Source organism: Canis lupus, chromosome 1 (genome assembly GCF_011100685.1).
Source record: "Canis lupus familiaris isolate Mischka breed German Shepherd chromosome 1, alternate assembly UU_Cfam_GSD_1.0, whole genome shotgun sequence".
Taxonomy (NCBI): Eukaryota; Metazoa; Chordata; class Mammalia; order Carnivora; family Canidae; genus Canis; species Canis lupus.
The window spans coordinates 41156213-41176294 of record NC_049222.1 but is presented as its reverse complement, the minus strand read 5'-3'; the positions used below and the strand labels follow the sequence as shown (position 1 = coordinate 41176294).

The window sequence follows — 20082 nt, the reverse complement described above, 5'->3', positions numbered from 1 at the left end:
GATAATGCTGAGAGCAGAAAAATCTTTAAAAAAAAGGAAATTAAACATTTGATTAATATCCTCAAAGAGAAAAAATTATAAAACGTGTGAATGAAACAAGAAATACTAAAAATACAGTGAACAGAGATCAAGAAAGTGCTCTTAAATATTAAAAATAACACACTGAGAACTTAAAATAACAAAACTTTAAAAGGCTAGGAAATAAAGTCAGAAGTCTTTCACAAAGTAGAACAAAAACTCAAAGAGATGAACAACAAAAGGAAAAAAGATAAAAAAATTAGAGGATTCATCCAAAAGATGTAGCACCTAGATAATAGGAGAGCCAGTATTACAGAATAATGAGGAATAAATTGATGAAACAAATAATATTTTTTTAAGAACTGAAAGACATAAATCTTCAAACTAAAAGAGAGTGCAAAACACCCAGCACATGAGTAATAAAGGACGCACAGTAAAGCATATCACGGTAAAATTTCAAAGTATGGAGGTAATCTTAAAAGTTAATTGAGGAGGGACAAATAGGTCACATACAAAGGGCTAAGAATGGCATCAGATTTCATAATACTAGAAATAACAAACTAGGATAATGCCTTAAAATTGAGTTTTAATACTGAATTTTGTCCCAGAATTCTATACCATCCCAAATTATTAATCAAAATATATTTTCATACATGCGAGGATTCAAAAACTTTACCTTCTATGCATCCTTTCCCAAAAAGCTACTGGAGGACATACTTTCCAAAAATGAGGAAGATTGGGATTTAAGAAACAAAGCATCTAACAGGACAGCAGTGAACAGAAATCTTATTACAGTAGCTACTCAGTAGGCCCCAAAAATAACTTCACTAGATTATTGCATAGGGGTGCCAGGAGGAAACTTCTAGGGTAGGGGCATAGTAATGACAGGCTTGAGTATACAGAAAATATACTACATGTTTGACAAAGATATTGAAGAATTCAACAAAAAATAACAATAGGTACTAGACAAAAATAAAAGAAAAGATAGTATCAATTTCAGGGAAAACAAAGAGCTATATAAAGAAGGAGACATGGTTATATTTCACTGCTTGGCTTAGCAGTGAAAATATTTGTTTAAATCATAATACTATAAACCTTGACCACTGATTCAATAAAATACTAGTCAATACCTTTATTAAGGGAATGGAGGGAAATGAATCACTTGGAGAGTGAGAGAGCTATCATATTTCCCCATAAGCCAATAAATGAAAAAAATAAATAAGTAAACAGCAATTGTATATTTAGGAATACAAGAGTAAATAGCAGGAAAACAGCCAAAAACGTTGATGTATAAAACTATATGAATATAATATATAATATAATATAATATATATACCTTTAGGAAAAGGTACTGAGGAAGGGGAAAGGCAATGTTACTTTTTCTTTATAAGCCTAATTGTATTTTGGCTTTCAAAACTATGAATATGTATTACATTAATTTAAAAATATAATAACTTTATAATTTTAAAATTAATTTTAAAAATATCTATGACTACAAGATGCAATCAACATAAAAGAACACTGGAGATTATAAGAATAAAACTCAAATAACTAATTGGCCTCAAGCCAAATGATCACAAAACACCCTAGTCATTTAAATCTTACCCACTCTTGTGAAAGTATGCTTTCTTCTCATTTTGTAATTATATCACTTCAAAAATCAGAAGTCCTATCTCCATTACTTTAATGTTGCAAAAAATATCTTACGGATCTTGTGCCTTCTCTGATTCATCAGAGGAATAAATGAAAAGGAATTCCTTTACCAATCTTTTCATAACTGATCATATCCTTAATTTCTACACCATGCTTTCACTCTTTGAGTACACATTAATTGCTTTGGTCTAATCAAACTAATACCCATTTTTTATATTAATATTTATCCATTTGATGATAAATATGCAAACAAAGCATAATATTTCTCCTTCCAATAAAGGCAATTTTTCTGAATGACAGATTTCACTTAAAGCTTCTTAAAGATGCATAGCTATATACTAAAAGAATATATTCTCCAGTTATAAATCTAACACCTTTACTAAAATGATTTCCAACCCTCTCACAATTACCTTTGAATTTGGCTTTTAGGAATAATTGAGTGATGGGCATTTAAGGAGGGCACTTGATGTAATGAACACTGGGTGCTATAAGCAAATGATGAATCACTAAATTCTACCCCTGAAACTAGTATACATTATATGTTAACTAAATTGAATATAAATAAAGAATTAAAAAAAAACAAGCAACACATCCAATTCCATTAGTTTTTTTTTATAAATTTATTTTTTATTGGTGTTCAATTTGCCAACATATAGAATAACACCCAGCGCTCATCCCGTCAAGTGCCCACCTCAGCGCCCACCACCCAGTCACCCCCACCCCCCGCCCACCTCCCCTAATTCGTTTCCCAGAGTTAGGAGTCTTTCATGTTCTGTCTCCCTTTCTGATATTTCCCACTTATTTTTTCTCCTTTCCCCTCTATTCCCTTCACTATTTTTTATATTCCCCAAATGAATGAGACCATATAATGTTTGTCCTTCTCCGATTGACTCATTTCACTCAGCATAATACCCTCCAGTTCCATCCATGTCAAAGCAAATCCAATTCCATTAGTTTTAAGTCTTCCTGAACCAGGTATGCTTGGGCATACATTTAAGGAAGTTAATACTAGTCAAGCATTGCACTTCACTTACGAGATAATAACTACTACTTAGTATATACATAACTGAAGCATATACTGTTGTTTAGCTTTAAAAATACACAAATTAAAAAAAAATACACAAATTGGTTTCATAAAAACTAATGCAAACATGGCATTTAGGAAAAGCAATTTGTTTACCTCTGTTGGTTTGTAGCAGTCTACAAGAGCTTCCTAGAATAAAATACACAGAAAGTAAGTTTGATTATTTTAAAATTCAGTATCATTTTAAAAGTGAAATTAAAAATCATTTTCATTTTATCTTTATGGTATTATTCTAAACTTGATAAATCCAGATTTCATGTCAACAATCTAGAATCACACTTTGTTTCAGCACCTGTTGGATCATCTTGAAGATACCAAAAGTTGTACCTTCCTATGCAGGAGTGCCTTGCACTCTTCAGAACACACACTCACACCTTTCCTTTGGCCTATTAACATGGTTAATAATAAACTGTATATGCTTAAATTGAGACAGCTTGTGGGAAATGGTAATAATCACCCTGGACACAGAAAGCAGGGGGCCTGGCTGTAATTCAACCACAAATCAACTTGTCACACCTCTAGAAGCTTCAGTGTCCTCGCCTGGGAAACCAAAGTGGGTGGCCTACAGTAGGTAAAGCTCTCAATTTTAAAAACACTTTTATATATCATTACATTTTCTACAGAACTGGTACCTGCTTTATTTTTTCAACTTTCATAACTAGATGCTATCATGTCCCAACTAAATTTACCATCAAGAATTAATCATTAAGCTGAGACGGTTCACCACACGAGGGACACTAGTAATTATTAACATGTTGATCACATTAATACATTAAAATGTGCCCTTTAATTGCCTTTAGAGATCACTTGTCATTTGCGATAACCAACAGCCATTAACAGTAATTATCGGTGAACATTAAGAACAGTGACAGGTCAAAAGTTAATTGGTTTTAGAAACTCCCAAATGTAGATTTTAAAATGATAGATTTGACCTCCCGTGGGAAGGGAAATAAATGTTGTATTGCTCTAGACTAAGGAAACATCTCAACATCCATTGTTGTACTGGAATGCTACCAGGTGAACATACTCTAATGAAATGTCTTTTATTATGTTGTAAACAATCTTATCTAGAAATTTATTTCATACATGACATAATCCACAACTGTGAGACTAGAGTCCTGGACTTGGGTACTCCAGTTCTGGCTCAGCACCTCGCCTTCTCATACAACTGTGGAGCATCACTTCCATTCCTGGCAAATGGATTTCTGGAGGCAGAACCAGCTCTTCTTCCAAGAAGACGTAGCTACAGAAGCTCATATTCATTAGGTGGTTTGAGAACTGACTGTAGTCAAGAACTGCTCTACCATCAGAGATGCAGTGCATGAGAACAGATACCTAGCACTACACTGCTTTCCTCTCAGCAAACTGCCATTGCTCAAGTCCTCGTGGTAACACCACAACAGGGCAGGATCAGTGTATGCCAGACTTGGAGATCCAAGTGGATTCAAGCATCCATGACTGGCAAGTTCTAGATTTTGAAAGCTGCTTACCCGTAATTTTAAAGCTCTCTCTTCTTCGCTGTCTGCATCAAGTAGATCATCAATGTCAATTTCTACTTCTGGCATTTCTTCTTCCTGGTTGGGCGGGGGCGGGGGGGCAAATGGGAAGGCATTCTATTTAGTGAGAAGTCATATTGCACCAAAATGATTTAACTTAAATAAATGACTACATCATCAATTAAGGGGGGGAGATCAACAATTAGGGGGAAGGAGAGACCAGAGGTAAGAGGAAGGAAAGAAGGAGAAGGGGAAGAGTAGGAGAAAGAGAGAAAGAGGGGAGAAAGGAGAAGCCAGAAGAAAGGCGAGGAAGATGGGGGCTGGGGTAAGTGGAAGGAAGGAGGGGGGGAAGGAAGGGAGGGGGAAGAGGGAGCAAAGGAGATTTAAGAGTCATGAAGCAGTAGAAAGTAATATTTCAAAGATGGAAATTTCCCACATTCTGGTAGAAAACTACAATTATTAATATACCATGGGACTCAGCATATTATAGAAAGAGCAGTGAGAGTTGCAGTTTCCTACCCAACCTCTACCCTTAGCGTGGTGGCTTTGACCCCAGTTCCTGACATAGAGCTTCTAAATGCCTTAGGAAATTCTGAATTTCCCCAGGGAAATTTCCTGGCTGGTAGGAACATCTTAGTCCTTTTTCTTTTTCAAAGATTTTATTCATTTATTCATGAGAGACACAGAGAGAGAGAGAGAGAGGCAGAAACATAGGAGAGGGAGAAGCAGGCTCCATGAAGGGAGCCAGATGTGGGACTTGATCCCGGAGTCCCAGGATCACGCCCTGAGCTGAAGGCAGAGGCCCAACCACTGAACCACCCAGGCGTCCTGGAACATCTTTAATCCTAATGAGATGACTCTTGGTGGGCTTTTAGGGGCTGGTCATAAGAAAGACCAAACCATGATTAATAGTTTAGAACTTTCCACCATATCCCTGCCCCCTCCTTCCTGGAAGGAGAGAGGGGCTGGAAATGGAGGTGGGTACAGATGTGGCCTCTATCCAGGCTGAGGTTGCTGGAAGGATCCCAAGGCTGCACTCTGTGATCAGGATGCTGCAAAAGACCACACTGGATGTGCATGTCCTTTCCTCCCTCCATGGGTACAGCTTCCCTGACTGCCACCCCTGACCCCCATCCATGCTGGTGCTCTGTCACTCTATACCGCCTGTGCCCCACTTCCTATTTTTGTGCGTATGTGAAATCCTGGATAAAAGGAGAGTCATTTAGGAAGCCACAAACAGATGGTGGTACAGCTCTCAAGGGTCTACCAGACTTTCCACAGTGAAAGGACAGGTGGGGACTGAAACACCAACAAAGAAACCACTAGATTATAAAACAGCCAGCAGCCCACAAACACAGACCACAGCCAGAGACCTGCAGTGTGGACAGAACCTGCAGGGAACCTCCCCAAGCCAGTAAATGTCAAAGTAATCCCTTTGGTCCCTGGAGCAGAGCCCAGCACACACTGGGGTGTAAATTTGGTTAGAGATTAATTCTGTGGATTAATCCACAGTACACTGTGGCTTTAACAACTACCATAAAAGGCCAAAACACCCACAACCAGTTTCAGCTGGTTCTAGAAAAGCTAAGCAAAAGAGATAAACCCACAAGTTCCTATCGAAATGATCTATACAGAATCCTCCTCAGTTTCTCCACTCCTCCCCCAAAACAGTCCTTTGGCTTTGGCCATTAATATTTGAGGTGGACACAAAGTATATATTTAAGTCAAGGTTATTAATGTACTTGAACACAGGAAGTGGGACATAGAACCAGCTCAAGGAATCACAACCAAGGGAAGCTTGGCATCTGCTATTCCTCAATACACTAAGTAAAGAACGTTCTCCTCAGAACAGTGCAGCAATGGGTCTCCCTTCAAACATTCAGCTTTGATGCCCTGCCAAAGTTGGTCAAATGGGCCTTCACTTGTGCAGCAATGCAAAGTCCCACCCATGCAGGAAGCTCTCCCTCAGGCATGACATGTGACCCATTTTCCCCAACCTTCAAGATCCAGGTGAAGTTCACTAAGATGAAATACAATAAAAAATTCAGTTGCTCAGTCACATTACCCACATTTCAGTGCCCAGTGGCCACAGGTGGCCCATGGCTCCTGCACTGATGTAGAACCTGTCATTCCATTGGATAGGACTGACCTGGAGTCCGCTTAGCCCCTGGCCCAGATACTGGGAAGTAGAGCTTCCTTCCCTCTTAAAGGAGTGTGGTGGGAGTAAAGAAATGCCCAGCACCACAAGGTCACGAAGGGTCACTTGGCTTTCCAAGTGGGAAACTTGATGCAAATTGTCTTTACCAACTAATTATAACAATCACTGGGCATAGACACTCTCTACCAACCTATGATCCTTCTCGTTGCCCCTCACACACCCGTCACTGGCTAAGAGGAATCTGAGCTCAGCATACACCAGGAGTGTGGCATAGGGGTGTGTTCTGAAGGTCAGTGACGCCAAAACCAAAGCCCGGGGACACAATGGCATAGAGACGTGGGCCATGGAGGTACATGTGGGAAAGTCCTGGGGAGCAAATACTGAGCCAGTATCACATATTGAATCCCATGTATATTTGGTATTTACAATTTACAATGAGGAGTGTAGAAATATTCTACATTCAATTGACATCGTCTTTAGCTCTATTTAATGTATACAACAGTATCACTGAATAAAGAACTTTAGTGATAGATGACATCATAGACAAGGGAGTAACCACAGCCACATCTCTCTCTGATGTGCTAGAGTTTAGTTGCATTTGAGAACTTCACCACATTAAAAATAGATCTCAAAACAGTGGTTATGGTGAAAGTAAGTGAAACAATCTCTTCAAGGTCCCTGGGCCAAGTCACCAGCTAACACATCCCTGCTTTAGTCAGAGGCCTTCCTGTTGGCACCCACAGAACAAGTCCCTCGATCATGACCACGCATCTTTCTGATCATACATCTGTTAAGAATCCACTACATGCAAGGCATTGTGGGTCACATACTGTGAGACTCTGTCCGGGGAGGGACTGTCAGTCTCGGCTCCAAACAAAATAACATGCGATGGCAGCAAAAGAGAAAGACAAAACCCAAGTGCTTTAGTAATTAATGGAAGAGAAGACTTCCACCAAGGGCTGCCGAGATGGGTTTCACTAAGGAGTGTGTAAGGTGGCCATGCAGAGTGGACAGGGTTGTGGGGAAAGGGAGAACAGCCACAGAAAGCAAAATGGTACACAGGAAGCAAAAATACAATGTATGTCGTAAACATGGAGTGTAGAAAGGTCCTCGGCCTGGGAGTCAGACGCCCTGTGCTGCCAATTTAATGCCTATGGTGAGCAGACAGGTAACAGAAATGTGTGTAAGGCTGCCCGGGGGTGCTATAGGGAGGAGTGGGGAGCACGGCAAATTGGAGAAAACATGCCCCCAAGAAAGACAGCACAGAACACTCCATTCCTGCCCATTGTGACCTTCCTTTTGAGAACACGTGCTTAGTGCTGCCAGATTTTCTATCTTTTCAGGAGAAGCTGAAAATACAGATTTTAAATAGAAAACTATCACATTATTTTAAAAGTTGGTTAACAATTCCTGAAAATACTGTCAAGGACAAAGTCCATCACACTGCAGGCAGCAGTCTTCCCTCATCCTGCAGAGACTAGCCCACGGAAGGTTCTAGAGCAAGGGTAGGAAATGCTGGAAGGGGAGCCGGCCGATTCGCAGGGCCACGAGCAAGGGGGAGGAGGTGGGGAGATGAGGAGGCTGTGGACAAGCACACACTCATCCCAGCGTGAGCCACCCGGGCTTGAATGAGTTGTGGCAAGAACGAAAAGATGTTAAACCGTGAGTAACAGGGAGGGAAAACAGATGGCATTTGTTGATGAACTGGGCAGTGGATGAGGGAAAAGGAAAAGGTAGGAGAAGGTCTACGTTTTGAGGCCAAGAGGTGGTGGAGGAAAATGCGGTAATAGGGAGCACGTCTGGGGCCTTGAGGGCAGTTCACAACCGACAAGCAGCTCCGACCTAAGCCATCTGCGATACCCTCTCCCCGCAGTGCAAGAGCAGACGTGGGACCCCCATGCAGCCACCACAAAGGGACACATGGCAGTGCTGAGTGGCAGAGTCGGGCCTGTGCAGGCAGCAGCTGCAGCCTGGAGCCGGCGACCACGGCTGGGAGCGCACAACAGGCCCGGGCACGAGGATGCACTCATGCCACCCACGCAGGCTCCCGAGGCACGGCCGGCCTGTGGCAACACACACACCCTCGAGCACACACACCCTCTCACATGCACACGCACACTCACGCACAGACACGCACTGACACATATGCATACACTCTCATATGCACATATGCACATACTTGTACACACTCATGCACACATTGTCACATGTGCATATACTCACATGCACACACTCTCACATACCCTCTCCCATGCACACACACACACACTTTCTCACATGTGTGTGTACACACTCATATACCACAAGCACACACACTTCTAACTTGTCAGAAAATTTATACCATGAACCGTGTCAAGTGTGGTGTCAAATGTGTTTATATTTTTAAGAAATACAAATGCTCGCTTCTCTCCACAGCAGTGATGGGGGCGGGAGTGCTTGAGCTACAACAGCTTGAAAATGGATTATGGTTTTCCAGCTCTGAGACACACAGCCTAACGGCTCCCTGGAAGTGCCAGAGGCTCACAGTTGTCAGCAGTCTCCATCTCCAATAGGGACGTGAGTGCCCCGGGATTAGAGCCTGTGACCCTAGGACACGGGGGCAGTACAGGTGGAGCAGTTGGGGCAGGGGTGGGGACCGTCTGTTCCCACAGCCGGCACCTCTGAGCACTCGCCCTGCTGCAAGCACACAGGGGAAATGGGCTTAGGAAGAACCTAAAAAGAACAGAAGTGAGTTGAATCTGAGGGATTCCACGCGTTCCCTATGAAAATATTTACATTCCATGTTTTCACTTTAATGACAATCCCAAAAATTTCTGTAAGCAAGCATATTTATTCTAAGAACCATCTGGATGACCATCCTCTAACCTATAACTCCACTCTGTGTTTACACATTGGCATCAAGCAGAATTACTTTAACTGTCATGGGCTAATGAAGAAAAAGCCAGAGATTCAATACCAAATAGATTTAATACCCATTAGATTTATACCTCAGTGACGTCTGCACACCAGGTGAAGCCAGAAGACATCTCTCACAGGACACGCAGGGACAGGGCTGTGCCTCCTTCCTAACCTTGAAAAGAGTGACATTAGCCATCACACTAAATTCACATGGTGTGCTTGGATTCCATTGGCTGGGTGCTTTATGGCTAATTTGCAATTTCAATTTGATTTTATAATTGGAAGATAAGTGTGAAGAGTTATACTTGGTCTTAAGTGGTACCTATTTAAATATTATAATATTAAATGTTTAAACCAGCCCTGGAAACTGCAAGAAATCTTCTCCACTGAAAAAAGAGCCTAGCCTCCCCTACAGTACATCATTGTGGAATTTCAAAACACTGGGGATGAGGAGGAGATCCTAGAAGCAGGATTCAAGAAAGGAAACAGGTCACACATAGGCAATCAGAGAACTGGCATCATCAGGCAAGAGAGCAGTCATTTCAAAATCCTGAGGGGAAACGATTTCCAAACTGGATGCCTCCATGTCCACAAACTGCCAACTAAGAGGCAGAGAATTACCACAGATATTTCAAGACACGTCAGGTTTTACATCTTAATATATCTCTCTCCCTTTGGGGCACTCCGAGGGGCTGGAATAGGATGGCTTCACAGGGAACCAAAGTGGGGGAAACAAGTGTAGGTCATCCTAGCTCCAACACCCTTGGTGAGTGGTATGATACCATGCTACTAGTATTTCCCTAGTACCTACTTATTTTAAAATTCAAATAAGCTTCTGGGGTTGAAGCTGGCTCAGAGACAAACAGCAATATCTCCCAAACTCTTCCAGAAAGGAAAGAAAGAAAGAAAAGAAAGAAATGAAAGAAAAGAAAGGAAGGAAGGAAGGAAGGAAGGAAGGAAGGAAGGAAGGAAGGAAGGAAGGAAAGAAAGAAAGGAAAGAAGAAAGAAAGAAAGAAAGAAAGAAAGAAAGAAAGAAAGAAAGAAAGAGAAAGAAAGAAAGAGAAAGAAAGAAAGAAAAAGGAAGGAAGGAAGGAAGGAAGGAAGGAAGGAAGGAAGGCAGGCTAACCAAACTTTATCCTGTAATGAAGGGATAATTAAGATAATGTCCACAGAGGATGCTATTCTTCTTTTTTTTTTTTCAAGATTTTATTCATTTATTTGAGAAAGGGAGAGAGAAAGAAAGAGAGAACACGCAAGAGCACAAGAGCAAGGGGAAGGAGAAGCTGACTCCCCGCTGACCAGGGAGCCTGATGTGGGCTTGATCCCAGGACCCTGAGATCACGACCTGAGCCAAAAACAGACGCTTAACCAACTGAGCCAGCCAGGTGCCCCAGAGGATGCTATTCTTGCCACCCAGAAGAGCAAGTCTGTACTTCCCTTTATCCCACACACCCCACAGCTAAAGTTCATTTCTGGAACACTCAGACCAACTGCCATAGAGAAGGGAAAAACCACAAGACATCCATTGTCACCACTCACATTCACCTAGCACCCCACACGGAGCGTCACCCCTTTCCTCTTGGTCAAGAAAACATGATGTGATATGAGTGAGCAATACTGATGTTATTTTACAAACACCATAAAATGTTTTAATTTGTCAATAGTTTCCTTGCTTGACTTAGTACTTTTTACTATTATCATTAAGCAAATGACTTGTGACACAGCTTCAAGTCATAGAAGCCCAGGGAAGAACTGTTAGCCTAACAATCAACAATACAAAATGAGTAGCAACTCATAGATAGAAAGATTCACACTGCTGGTCTTGTGAGATTATTCTAGAACCAGGCAGATCTACAGCAAAAGCTAAGAGTACAAGGCAGATCCATGCAACATCTATTGACTGAATACCTACTACCCACCAAGCACTTTCTAGATGCCAGAGAGAAAGAACAAATAACTGACAAAAATACCTGTTCTTGGGGCACCTGGGTGGCTCAATGGTTGAGCGTCTGCCTTTGGCTCATGTCATGATCCCAGGGTCCTGGGATGGAGTCCCGTATCAGGCTCCCCATAGGGAGCCTGCTTCTCCCTCTGCCTGTGTCTCTGCTTCTCTCTCTCTGTGTCTCTCATGAATAAATAAATACAGTCTTTAAAACAGAAAAAAAAAAACCCTGTTCTTGTGGAGATCAAACCCCAATAGGGGACAACAGACAATAAACATGTAAGTACCATATACAGCATAGCAAATGGTAATAGATACTTTGAAGAAAAAAACAGACACAGGGGAGGGACAGGGAATAGCAAGGCTAGAATTTTACAGAGGATGAGAAAAACAGCTGAATAATAGACCTTGAAGAGAGTGACAGAAGCCATGTCGATGTCTGGAGGAAAACATAGAGCGGGAGAAGCAAGTGCCCAGGTGTATCAGAGAAGCTACGAGGAGCCAGGGGTCACTGTGGTAGGCTTGGGGTGAGGCCCCCCTAAAGACTGACACGTCCTCTGAGAGAGAAGCTGCTCTGAGCCTGGGCACAGTGGTGACGTGATCTGATTGACCTTCTGAAAAGAATCACCCTGGGCTGTGGGAGGCATGGGCGTGAACAGAGTCCACGTAGGAGGCAGCAGAATTCACCTGGTAAGAGACAATACGACCTTAGACCAGGCGACAGTAGCACAATATACATTCTCTTCTTATTTGGGTCACAGCTAATCCAGACCTCGAAGAGCAGACTGCACACACGCAGCTCCACGGGTTCCCGAGGCTGGCGGGGCTAGAGCATCCCACCAGGTGTGGGTATCGGGTGCACACCTATTAAGCAGGAGCAGTAGGTGAGTACCTTCATGGGCGGGAGCCACTGGGACACACACTTAGGGACTGAGGGCCAGCATTTGGGTGAGGAGGTGCCCAGGCTGAGAAAGCTAAGGAAAGGAGCTGCGTGGGAAAGCAACCGAACAGCACAGAGCCAAGCCAGGGAGGTGCTTTCTCAGATCCTGAACCCCGTTTCCCGTCCTGCCCCCGCCCCATGTAAATTGTTCCTCACTGAAGGGCTACGCCAGGCTGGCCTCTGCCAAATCTCTGCCCTTCCCAAATCCCAAGTGTAGCAATTTATTTTCACAAATGAATATCTCTGGAGAGAGAAGTATAGCTCTCCAGACATGGATTTTGGGGGTTTTTTTGGTTTTTTTTTTTTTTTTGGTTTGTTTTTTTTTTTTTAAAAAAGAGGACTCAGAGTCAGGGTAGAACACAGGTGTTCTATGTCCTGCCCTTGGTCTCAATAGTTCATGAAACCACGTCTTTCTGTGATAAAAAGGACCCCAGGGAGTTTAGGTGAATAGAGCACAGAACGGGAATCCAGGAATGAAAGTGTCATCTTCCCACATATGCCCCAGGCTGCCCTGCTTCTCAGCACAGATGAGACCCCTTGCTGCACGGAGTTGGAGAGAGACCCAGGTTCAATTGCATTCCTGCCACTTACAACCTATGCGAGCTAGAGCAAGGTCACTCGTGCTCCTAACCCTTGTTTCCCATGCCTGTAAAATGGGGCCAAATACAAAAAGCCAGTACAATGGTGCCTGGGCACATCACACAAGCTGAACGATCAGTAACACAACCTTATATGTGGCTAAGGTTTCTGAGCACGTTTGACCAGCTGATCCTTCTTTTTAAAAATTTAATGTAAATGTCTCTTTCAGGGCATCTTAGACTCCTTGTGCCTGAAAATTGCAAGTAAAGACCTAACACATCACCAACTTGTTCAAAACCACAAGGATTAAAGGGAGGGGAGAATATAAGCAAAACCCCCCAGCGGCAGAACTTTTTGGAAACACCAACACTTTGCTCTGCATTTCTGCGTCTGAGCACTAAACATGTGCAGCTGGTCATGAACAACGCCAAAGTGACAAGAAAATCAGAAGCTAGTAACCTAATAAGGTATTTGAAGATAAGTGAGAGCTAAGGCAGTTCATAGAGATGGCAAGGACAGGCTTCTTAGCCATGGCATAACGGGTGTCCCGAAGGTTCTGGTTACACTGAACAGACAGCCACTATCCTCATGCTATCTGGGAGAGAATAAAGGGCTGTTCTGGAAGAGAGGATTGGTGTCACCCAAGGAGAGCAAGAGCCAATGGGTGCGCAGCCTGTTTCTAAGAAGTCACACTTCGCTGCATCCTGCTTCCCATCCATTCAGTAATACGGCTGAGACTGTCTTCTGATAGAAGATGATCAATACCCACCTTTTTAGAAAAACTGCTTCAGGGCCAAGCAGAACTCTCTAGGCTGGAAACACTCAGACCCAGGGTGTCACAAACACAAGTGCCTGTGACAGCTCAGTCCTTTATTATTATTATTATTATTATTATTATTATTATTATTATTTATTTGAGAGCAAGAAGGAAAGAGAGAGCACAAGCAAGGGGAGGGACAGAGGGGGAGGGAAAAGCAGGGAGCCTGATGCAGGGCTCAATCCCAGAACCCTGGGATCATGACCTGAGCCAAAGGCAGACGTTTAACCGATGAGCCATGCAGATGCCCAACAGCTCAGTTCTTAGAAGAAAGTCTTCCCACACCATCAAACCCATTACCACACTGCTCGCAACTGAATCATTCCAATGGGAATCTGGGTGACCAGAGCATTGGATTTCCAGAACACAGAATACTGAATGCGGACGTTTGCCCACCTCCCACCTTGGGAAAGCTCCTAAATCTGCAATGGTTAAATGTGTTCAGGGCTGACAGGTAGGCAGAAGACTGAGATGAGGCGGAACCACCATTAGGAAGAGATGCCAGGTACTGAAAAGAAGGTGTGATTCCCATATGGAGCTCGCCAGGTGCAGACCAGCAGGTGCGGTCCACTTGTGGTGTAAAAGACTATTGTTGAAATAGTTCTCAAGCCACCAAAAGACATGGAGGAACCTTATATACGTATTGCTAAGTGAAGGAAGCCAGTCTAAAAAGGCTACACAGCATATGATTCCAACTATATGACGTTCTGGAAAAGGCAAAACTATAGAGACAGTGGAAAGATCAGTGGTTGCCAAAGGCTTGGGGGAAAGGAGGGATGAACAGGTGATGCACAGGGCACTTCAGGGCAGTGAGATCGTATGACATTGTAATGGTGGATAAATGTCATTACTGTCAAGTCCCATAGGGAGGTACAACACAAAGAGTGAACCCTAATGAAAATTCTGGAGTCTGGCTAATAAAGAACTATCAATATTGGCTCATCAGTTTTAAGAAATACACCAGAGTAATACTAGCTTTAACAACAGAGGGCGTCTGGGTGGCTCAATTAGTTAGGCATCTGCCTTCAGCTCAGGTCATGATCCCAGGGTCCTGGGATCGAGCCCCACGTGGAGCTCTCTGCTCAGCGGAGAGTCTGCTTCTCCCTTGTCCCCTTCTCCTGCTCTCTCTCTCTCATAAAGAAATTAAAAAAAAAAAAACAAAACAAAACAAAACAAAAAACTTTAACAACAGGTGAAGCAGGGGAAGGGGAGGGGATGCCAAGAGGGTGTATGGGATAATTTCCACTCAGGTACCTTCTAGGGTACAGTGAGAGCTCCAGGCCACCCAACAGGACATTCTGCCTGAGGAGGAGAACTTGCCAGAAGTTCCTTTCATTACCTCCCTCATACAGGAGTAGAGGGAGGGGAGAGAGGAGCTCTTAATCTAAGGGCCACACTGGGATCAGAGGGCAGGTCCCTGAGCACCTGGGCCTCACTGCCTTTGGTCAAAGTCCAGTCTCAGAAAGAAAGGACAGCCCCCCCCCCAAAAAAAGTGACTTAACCAGCGCTTCTGTGTGACATGAACAGACCAAAAGGAGCACTGCTTCGTAAGCAATTCCCATGATCACTTCCATGTAATGAGTGCTACTCCGCATAGGCAACATCACCATTCCAGGAAGCGTGGCCCATGACCCCTCCTCCCTCTCTCCCCCTCATCTAATCCATCATCAAATCTATCAATTCTCTGGCTTAAATGGCTTCTGAATCTGCGTTTTTACCTCTTCCACTATCCCCAAATCTACGTTAAATCATCTCTTGCCTAAATTATTACAGTTCTCTCCCAACTGCTGCCACATATCCATTCTCATCCTTTCCTCTGTCCAATCTCCACTGAGTAGCCAAGGTAGCAAATTTAAGAACACTGAAAACCTGCTGAGAACCTTTCAGTGATTTCCTATCAGTCTTAAAAACCAAAATTTCTAGCACGGCCTATGAGCTGTGCTGGACGCCAGCACCCCCTGGCCCGTCCCCAATCTCTCAACATGCTACCCATCTAGGCCTCCACAGAGCCTTTGCACATGCATGTGTGGCATGCTTTTATTATCTGAAGTCAGCATCACTTTCTAAGGGAAAAAACCCTTGGTCTCACTTGTTCAAGGTCAACCTCCCAACCCCTGAAACTGTATGCCTAATACCACGTGCTTCTCTGTTGCATGTACCACACAGGTAAAAATTTACATTTGTTGGTGTCTGTCCCTAATCTGTAAGTCCATAGGGCAGTGCCTTTGCACAGTGCCCAGTAAACCCTTGATAATCATTCTTTAAATTCAGGAATGAACAATTCACTGAGTTAGGTATTATCCTCAGCACTATTTCACAGAATTGTGTGAGTATCTAGACTTGGGGGCTGAGGGCTTTGTTTCAAACTCAGACAACCTGACCCCAATATGTACAGCCTTGTGCCAACACATGTGCCATGCCTTTCAGAATGCAGCAGTGCTGAGCAAAAGATTTGTTCCTGCTGATGTCAGTGACTTTGGGAGTAGCAAGATAATGGCAGAGGCCTTTCAGAGGTGCTGGGCGGTAGCCAGAGAGCCCTCGAGGCACTGCTACACAGTCAAGGCTTCCAGCACCCCAGCCCATCAGAAATAGCCAAGGCACTCACCAATCTGGAATCCAGGAAGTGATTCCAAGTTTCCATGGAACACGCCCTTTGTGAAATACACATGAATGGATTCAGGGCTTTACGGCCAGTTTGGGAATGACTATCCATTTCCAGAGGACATGCTAAACCCCAGATGGAGGCCTGAGCCTCACCTGTTACAAACATGGTGGAGACGGTTTATGTAAATACTGTTGTTCTCTGCGCCTGTCCCAGAGAAGCCCATATCCACACCTGCAGATATGATCCAAAGGGACAGGCCACCAGGGTCTGGGCAAAGGACCAGTGTCTGTACTAGTCTACACTACCTACTAGTCCACAGTGGGAAAGGAGTGCTCCCAAGACTGGAAACAGGAACCGGACAGATCTACCCTGGGGTGCCAAGGATAAACCTTAAGTCTTAGGCAGGAAGGATTCAAGATTATAGTAGACGGAAAAAAGGCCAATTGCTCCACAGAAGCAAGTAATTAGAATCCTGACATCTTGAGAAATGGCTGTGATATATTGCCAGTCTCCTGAGGCTAAAAGAGAGTTTATTTAAGATCTGGTACTTTGGAAACTTAACTGATTTTTAATTGTAGGTCTAGTAATTTTTTTTTTTTTTTTTTGTTACTGCTCTCCTATAAAAGGACTCAATTTTTTAAATGTCAACTGGCTTCAACCATGACACTGAATACTCTGGGTGTACCTGAAGAGAATGTTAAAGTGTCCCCCACAGGACTCAATGGGGTAGCACAAAAGAAATCAAAGGTGTGGAAAATTCTAGGCGTGTGATCAAAGCAGCAGGAATGAGTCAGAGTTCCTTCTTCGACTGTTGACTCCCCACTTGAAGGCCTACTTCCAAAGCACTCTGCAGCTAGAAGCAGGAAGTTCTCTTTCTCAAGCCATGACTCACAGAACACCTGCCTCAGGAGTCCCTGTGCAGCCCAGTGAAAATGCAGATCCCTGGGCAGCCCCAGAGCCACTGGACCCCAACGTGGGAGGAGGAACTCCGAGTGTACACAAGTGACAAGAGCCACAGAGGATTCACAAACCAAGAAGTTTGCAAACCACTGCTTCGGAAGGTTTTGAGTGTCTTGCAGAAAGGGAAGACATTCCGTGACAGCAAGTGAAAACAGGAAGGAGGAGTCACTACTCCTCACATATGGTCACTGATTTCTGCTCCTCATTTAGAACCTTCATTCTACATTATGGGCTGGGTGCTGAGGGTTCCAGCATTAACAAGACATTTGACCGCCCCCCGCCTCACAGTTTGGGGAGCAAGACAGAGGCAAATGGTGGAACCCTGCCTGGCTGTGGAAGCACAACTCAGTCACACAAGTGAGAACCGGCTGTTTCATCCTAAGTCAGAGCCACAAGAGAATGGATCCCTGCCCCCAGGCCACTGTTGCTCAATCACTGCTCATCTCTGCTTCTCCTAGGCCCTCTGTGAACAGATGGCACTGCTGGGCTCACCTGAGTGCTCCTTGGCTCCTGCTGGGGCCTCCATTTTGAAAAGGACTCAAAAGACCCATCTTTCTCTGCGTTTGTAATTGCCCAGGTCTTACACACAGGATGAGACGAGGTCAGTGGGAATGTCGAGGAGAAACAAAGTTCTGGCACGGGACCGAGCCCTTCACACACCTCTCACCAAGGAGCAGCCCTCCTCTCCCTGCAGAGGGCGGGTTTCTGGCATCCTGTAGCCAGAGCACATGCAAAACCCGAGAGCCAGTCCTCCTCCTCCTAGCCTGTAGCAACAGGGAGACAGATGTCATAACCAGATTGTTTCTACACTGGAAAGCAATGCTTCAACCACTTGGATACCCACCACCAGACACCCCATAACAGTCTGGAAATCAGCAATTTGCCAATCCTATAAAACAATCCTTTAACTCTAGGGCCACCTGCATCCATCTCCCTAATCTCCCAGATTCCAGGCAAGCAGCCAACACTCAATACAATTCAAACACTTACTGCCTTCTACACACCAGCCAAGTGCCTTCTGGAGCCAGAGATCCACTGGTGTGGATCTCCTGGGAGTGACCGCCAATGCAAGGAGGCACACGGCATCACTTCCTAGATAAACACCAGGAGCTAGAAGGTCAGTCTTCACCTGAATTGGATCCGTAAGCTTTGCGCAGTGGCAGTATCATAGCTAATGAGGTTTATCCAAGGCGCAGTTATTGCTAATTGAATTGGATCTGTAGCAAGTCCTGCTTGAATTCAACAGGCCAGAACTGAGCCTATGGCTCTCCTGACTTTTTCCACCTATCCTTTCCCTCTCTGAGATCTGAGGAAAGCAAGTACAGGAGGTAATCCTTGCAAACACTGGAGTGAAATTTGAGCCCCCCGCCCCCCCCCCCCCCAAGGTTATGTGCCCGGGAACTAAAAGGGTGAAGCAGGTGAAGCCAGTGGCAGCTGTTCGAGCCTCAGATTGTGGTGGGTGGGAGGTTATGTTTATGGGGGTGGGGAGGAAAAAAAGAGAGCATCCAGACCTTCCTTGTGCCTAGAAATTCTCATTGTCTTCCAAGATGCTCTCAGCCCTGATTAAGACAGAGTTTCACCTTTGATTTCAGGCAAGTAGCACAAAATAGAACTCCAAAAACGCCGATTCTGGTATTCTGATTCAATCTCAAAGTAAGCTTCAGCTAGGAAGACGGCAAGTTGTTACCTCATCTACATCTGTCACTTTTGCTACTGGAATAGACACTCATTTTAGAACACAAGTAACGGCAGATGCACAGAAAGGGATGCCATGCTTTATTTTTAATTTCTACAAGCCAACTGATTGAACTACAGATCTATTTTTTAAAGGAAAAAAACGGTGGCCAATAACAAAGGTGCAAATGCCTTATACCGATCTACATTTTTATTCCCAGAAAGAGGTGTTACATGGTCAAGTATGTCCCAAAATCTTATTTAATTTTTTCCGGGCAGGGAACAATTTGGATTAAAGATGACATACTCAAACAAAAAAATAAAAATAAAAAACAAAAGAATCCTTGGAACAGAAATGAAGACTCAAGAATCTGATGCCCGGCTCCTCTGCTAACTTTTGACATAAATGAGAGAGGAAAACAGAATGGCTCACACCTAGTGGGCATTCCATAATTGTCCGTTGAGTGACCGACTGCATGATTTATTCTGAGCCCCAATGGCTCTTTGCACTAGCAAGCTAATTCGATTGTTATAAAGGCAAGCAGGGTTGACGATTTATGACTGCCCTGTTACCCCAAATGACCATAAATCCTTGCCAACCTCTAGGCTGTTCCAAGCAGCCCAGTTAGTAGTTCAGCAGCCATGATAACAATATATTGTGATGATTCCCTTCTGAAGGCTTTGGTGGTACTCTTATTTAGAAAGTGAATGTCTACCACGACTACAGTCCTCAGCCTCTATACCATACAACAGGAGAATCTCATTTCTCTACTCACAGAGACAGGTCCTGCAGCCCAGACAGGGCCTAGGCTGAAGGATCTCAAGCCTTCTATCCCAGTATCCAGTGCACAACAGGGGATGGGCTGAAGGTCATTTGGGATGACCACTGCCCATGACCTGACACTGCATTAGTACCTGGATCTCCTGTCCTCTGGCCTCCCACAGCTCTGCAGTCATTAGCACATTAAATTTCATCATGATCACTAGCCCAGTATAACCCATCAAGGTGCGTATCTGTTGTCTCTGCTAGCAAACGAAAAGCTCCTTGAGGGCAGGGACTGTGTTTTGTTTATTTTGTAAGCCTTATGTGTATCCAGCCCACATGCATGTGCAGTGAATTTTTATTGAGTGAATAAACTGAAGTTCTCACCAAAATAAAATACTTAGGCCTAGAACTACCTTTAGACACATTTTCTAGAATACTGAGGTTAAGAATAAGAGGAACTCATGTAAATGCATGAATACTTAATTTCCTCTT

General features: G+C 43.8%; 1 protein-coding gene and 1 pseudogene across 4 annotated transcripts in view; one reads left to right on the top strand and one right to left on the bottom strand.

Moving 5' to 3' along the window:
* Positions 1–20082, bottom strand: part of PPP1R14C (protein phosphatase 1 regulatory inhibitor subunit 14C) — an 86028-nt gene that overhangs the window by 25780 nt on the left and 40166 nt on the right. For 2 of the 4 annotated variants that reach the window (XR_005353677.1, XM_038526316.1), the window contains exons 2-3: positions 4246–4329; positions 2852–2884 (exon numbers count right to left, since the gene is read on the bottom strand). Coding sequence is in view for 1 of the 4 variants with exons in the window: in XM_038526316.1 (XP_038382244.1) it covers positions 2852–2884; positions 4246–4329 (117 nt within the window). In the remaining 3 variants the exon portion in view is untranslated. Of the gene's footprint in view, positions 1–2851; positions 2885–4245; positions 4330–9396; positions 9480–17642; positions 17917–20082 lie in introns of those variants that run through there. The other 2 variants (XR_005353678.1, XR_005353679.1) reach the window with 2 other exon arrangements.
* On the top strand, positions 18296–18502 carry LOC119869949 (annotated as a pseudogene).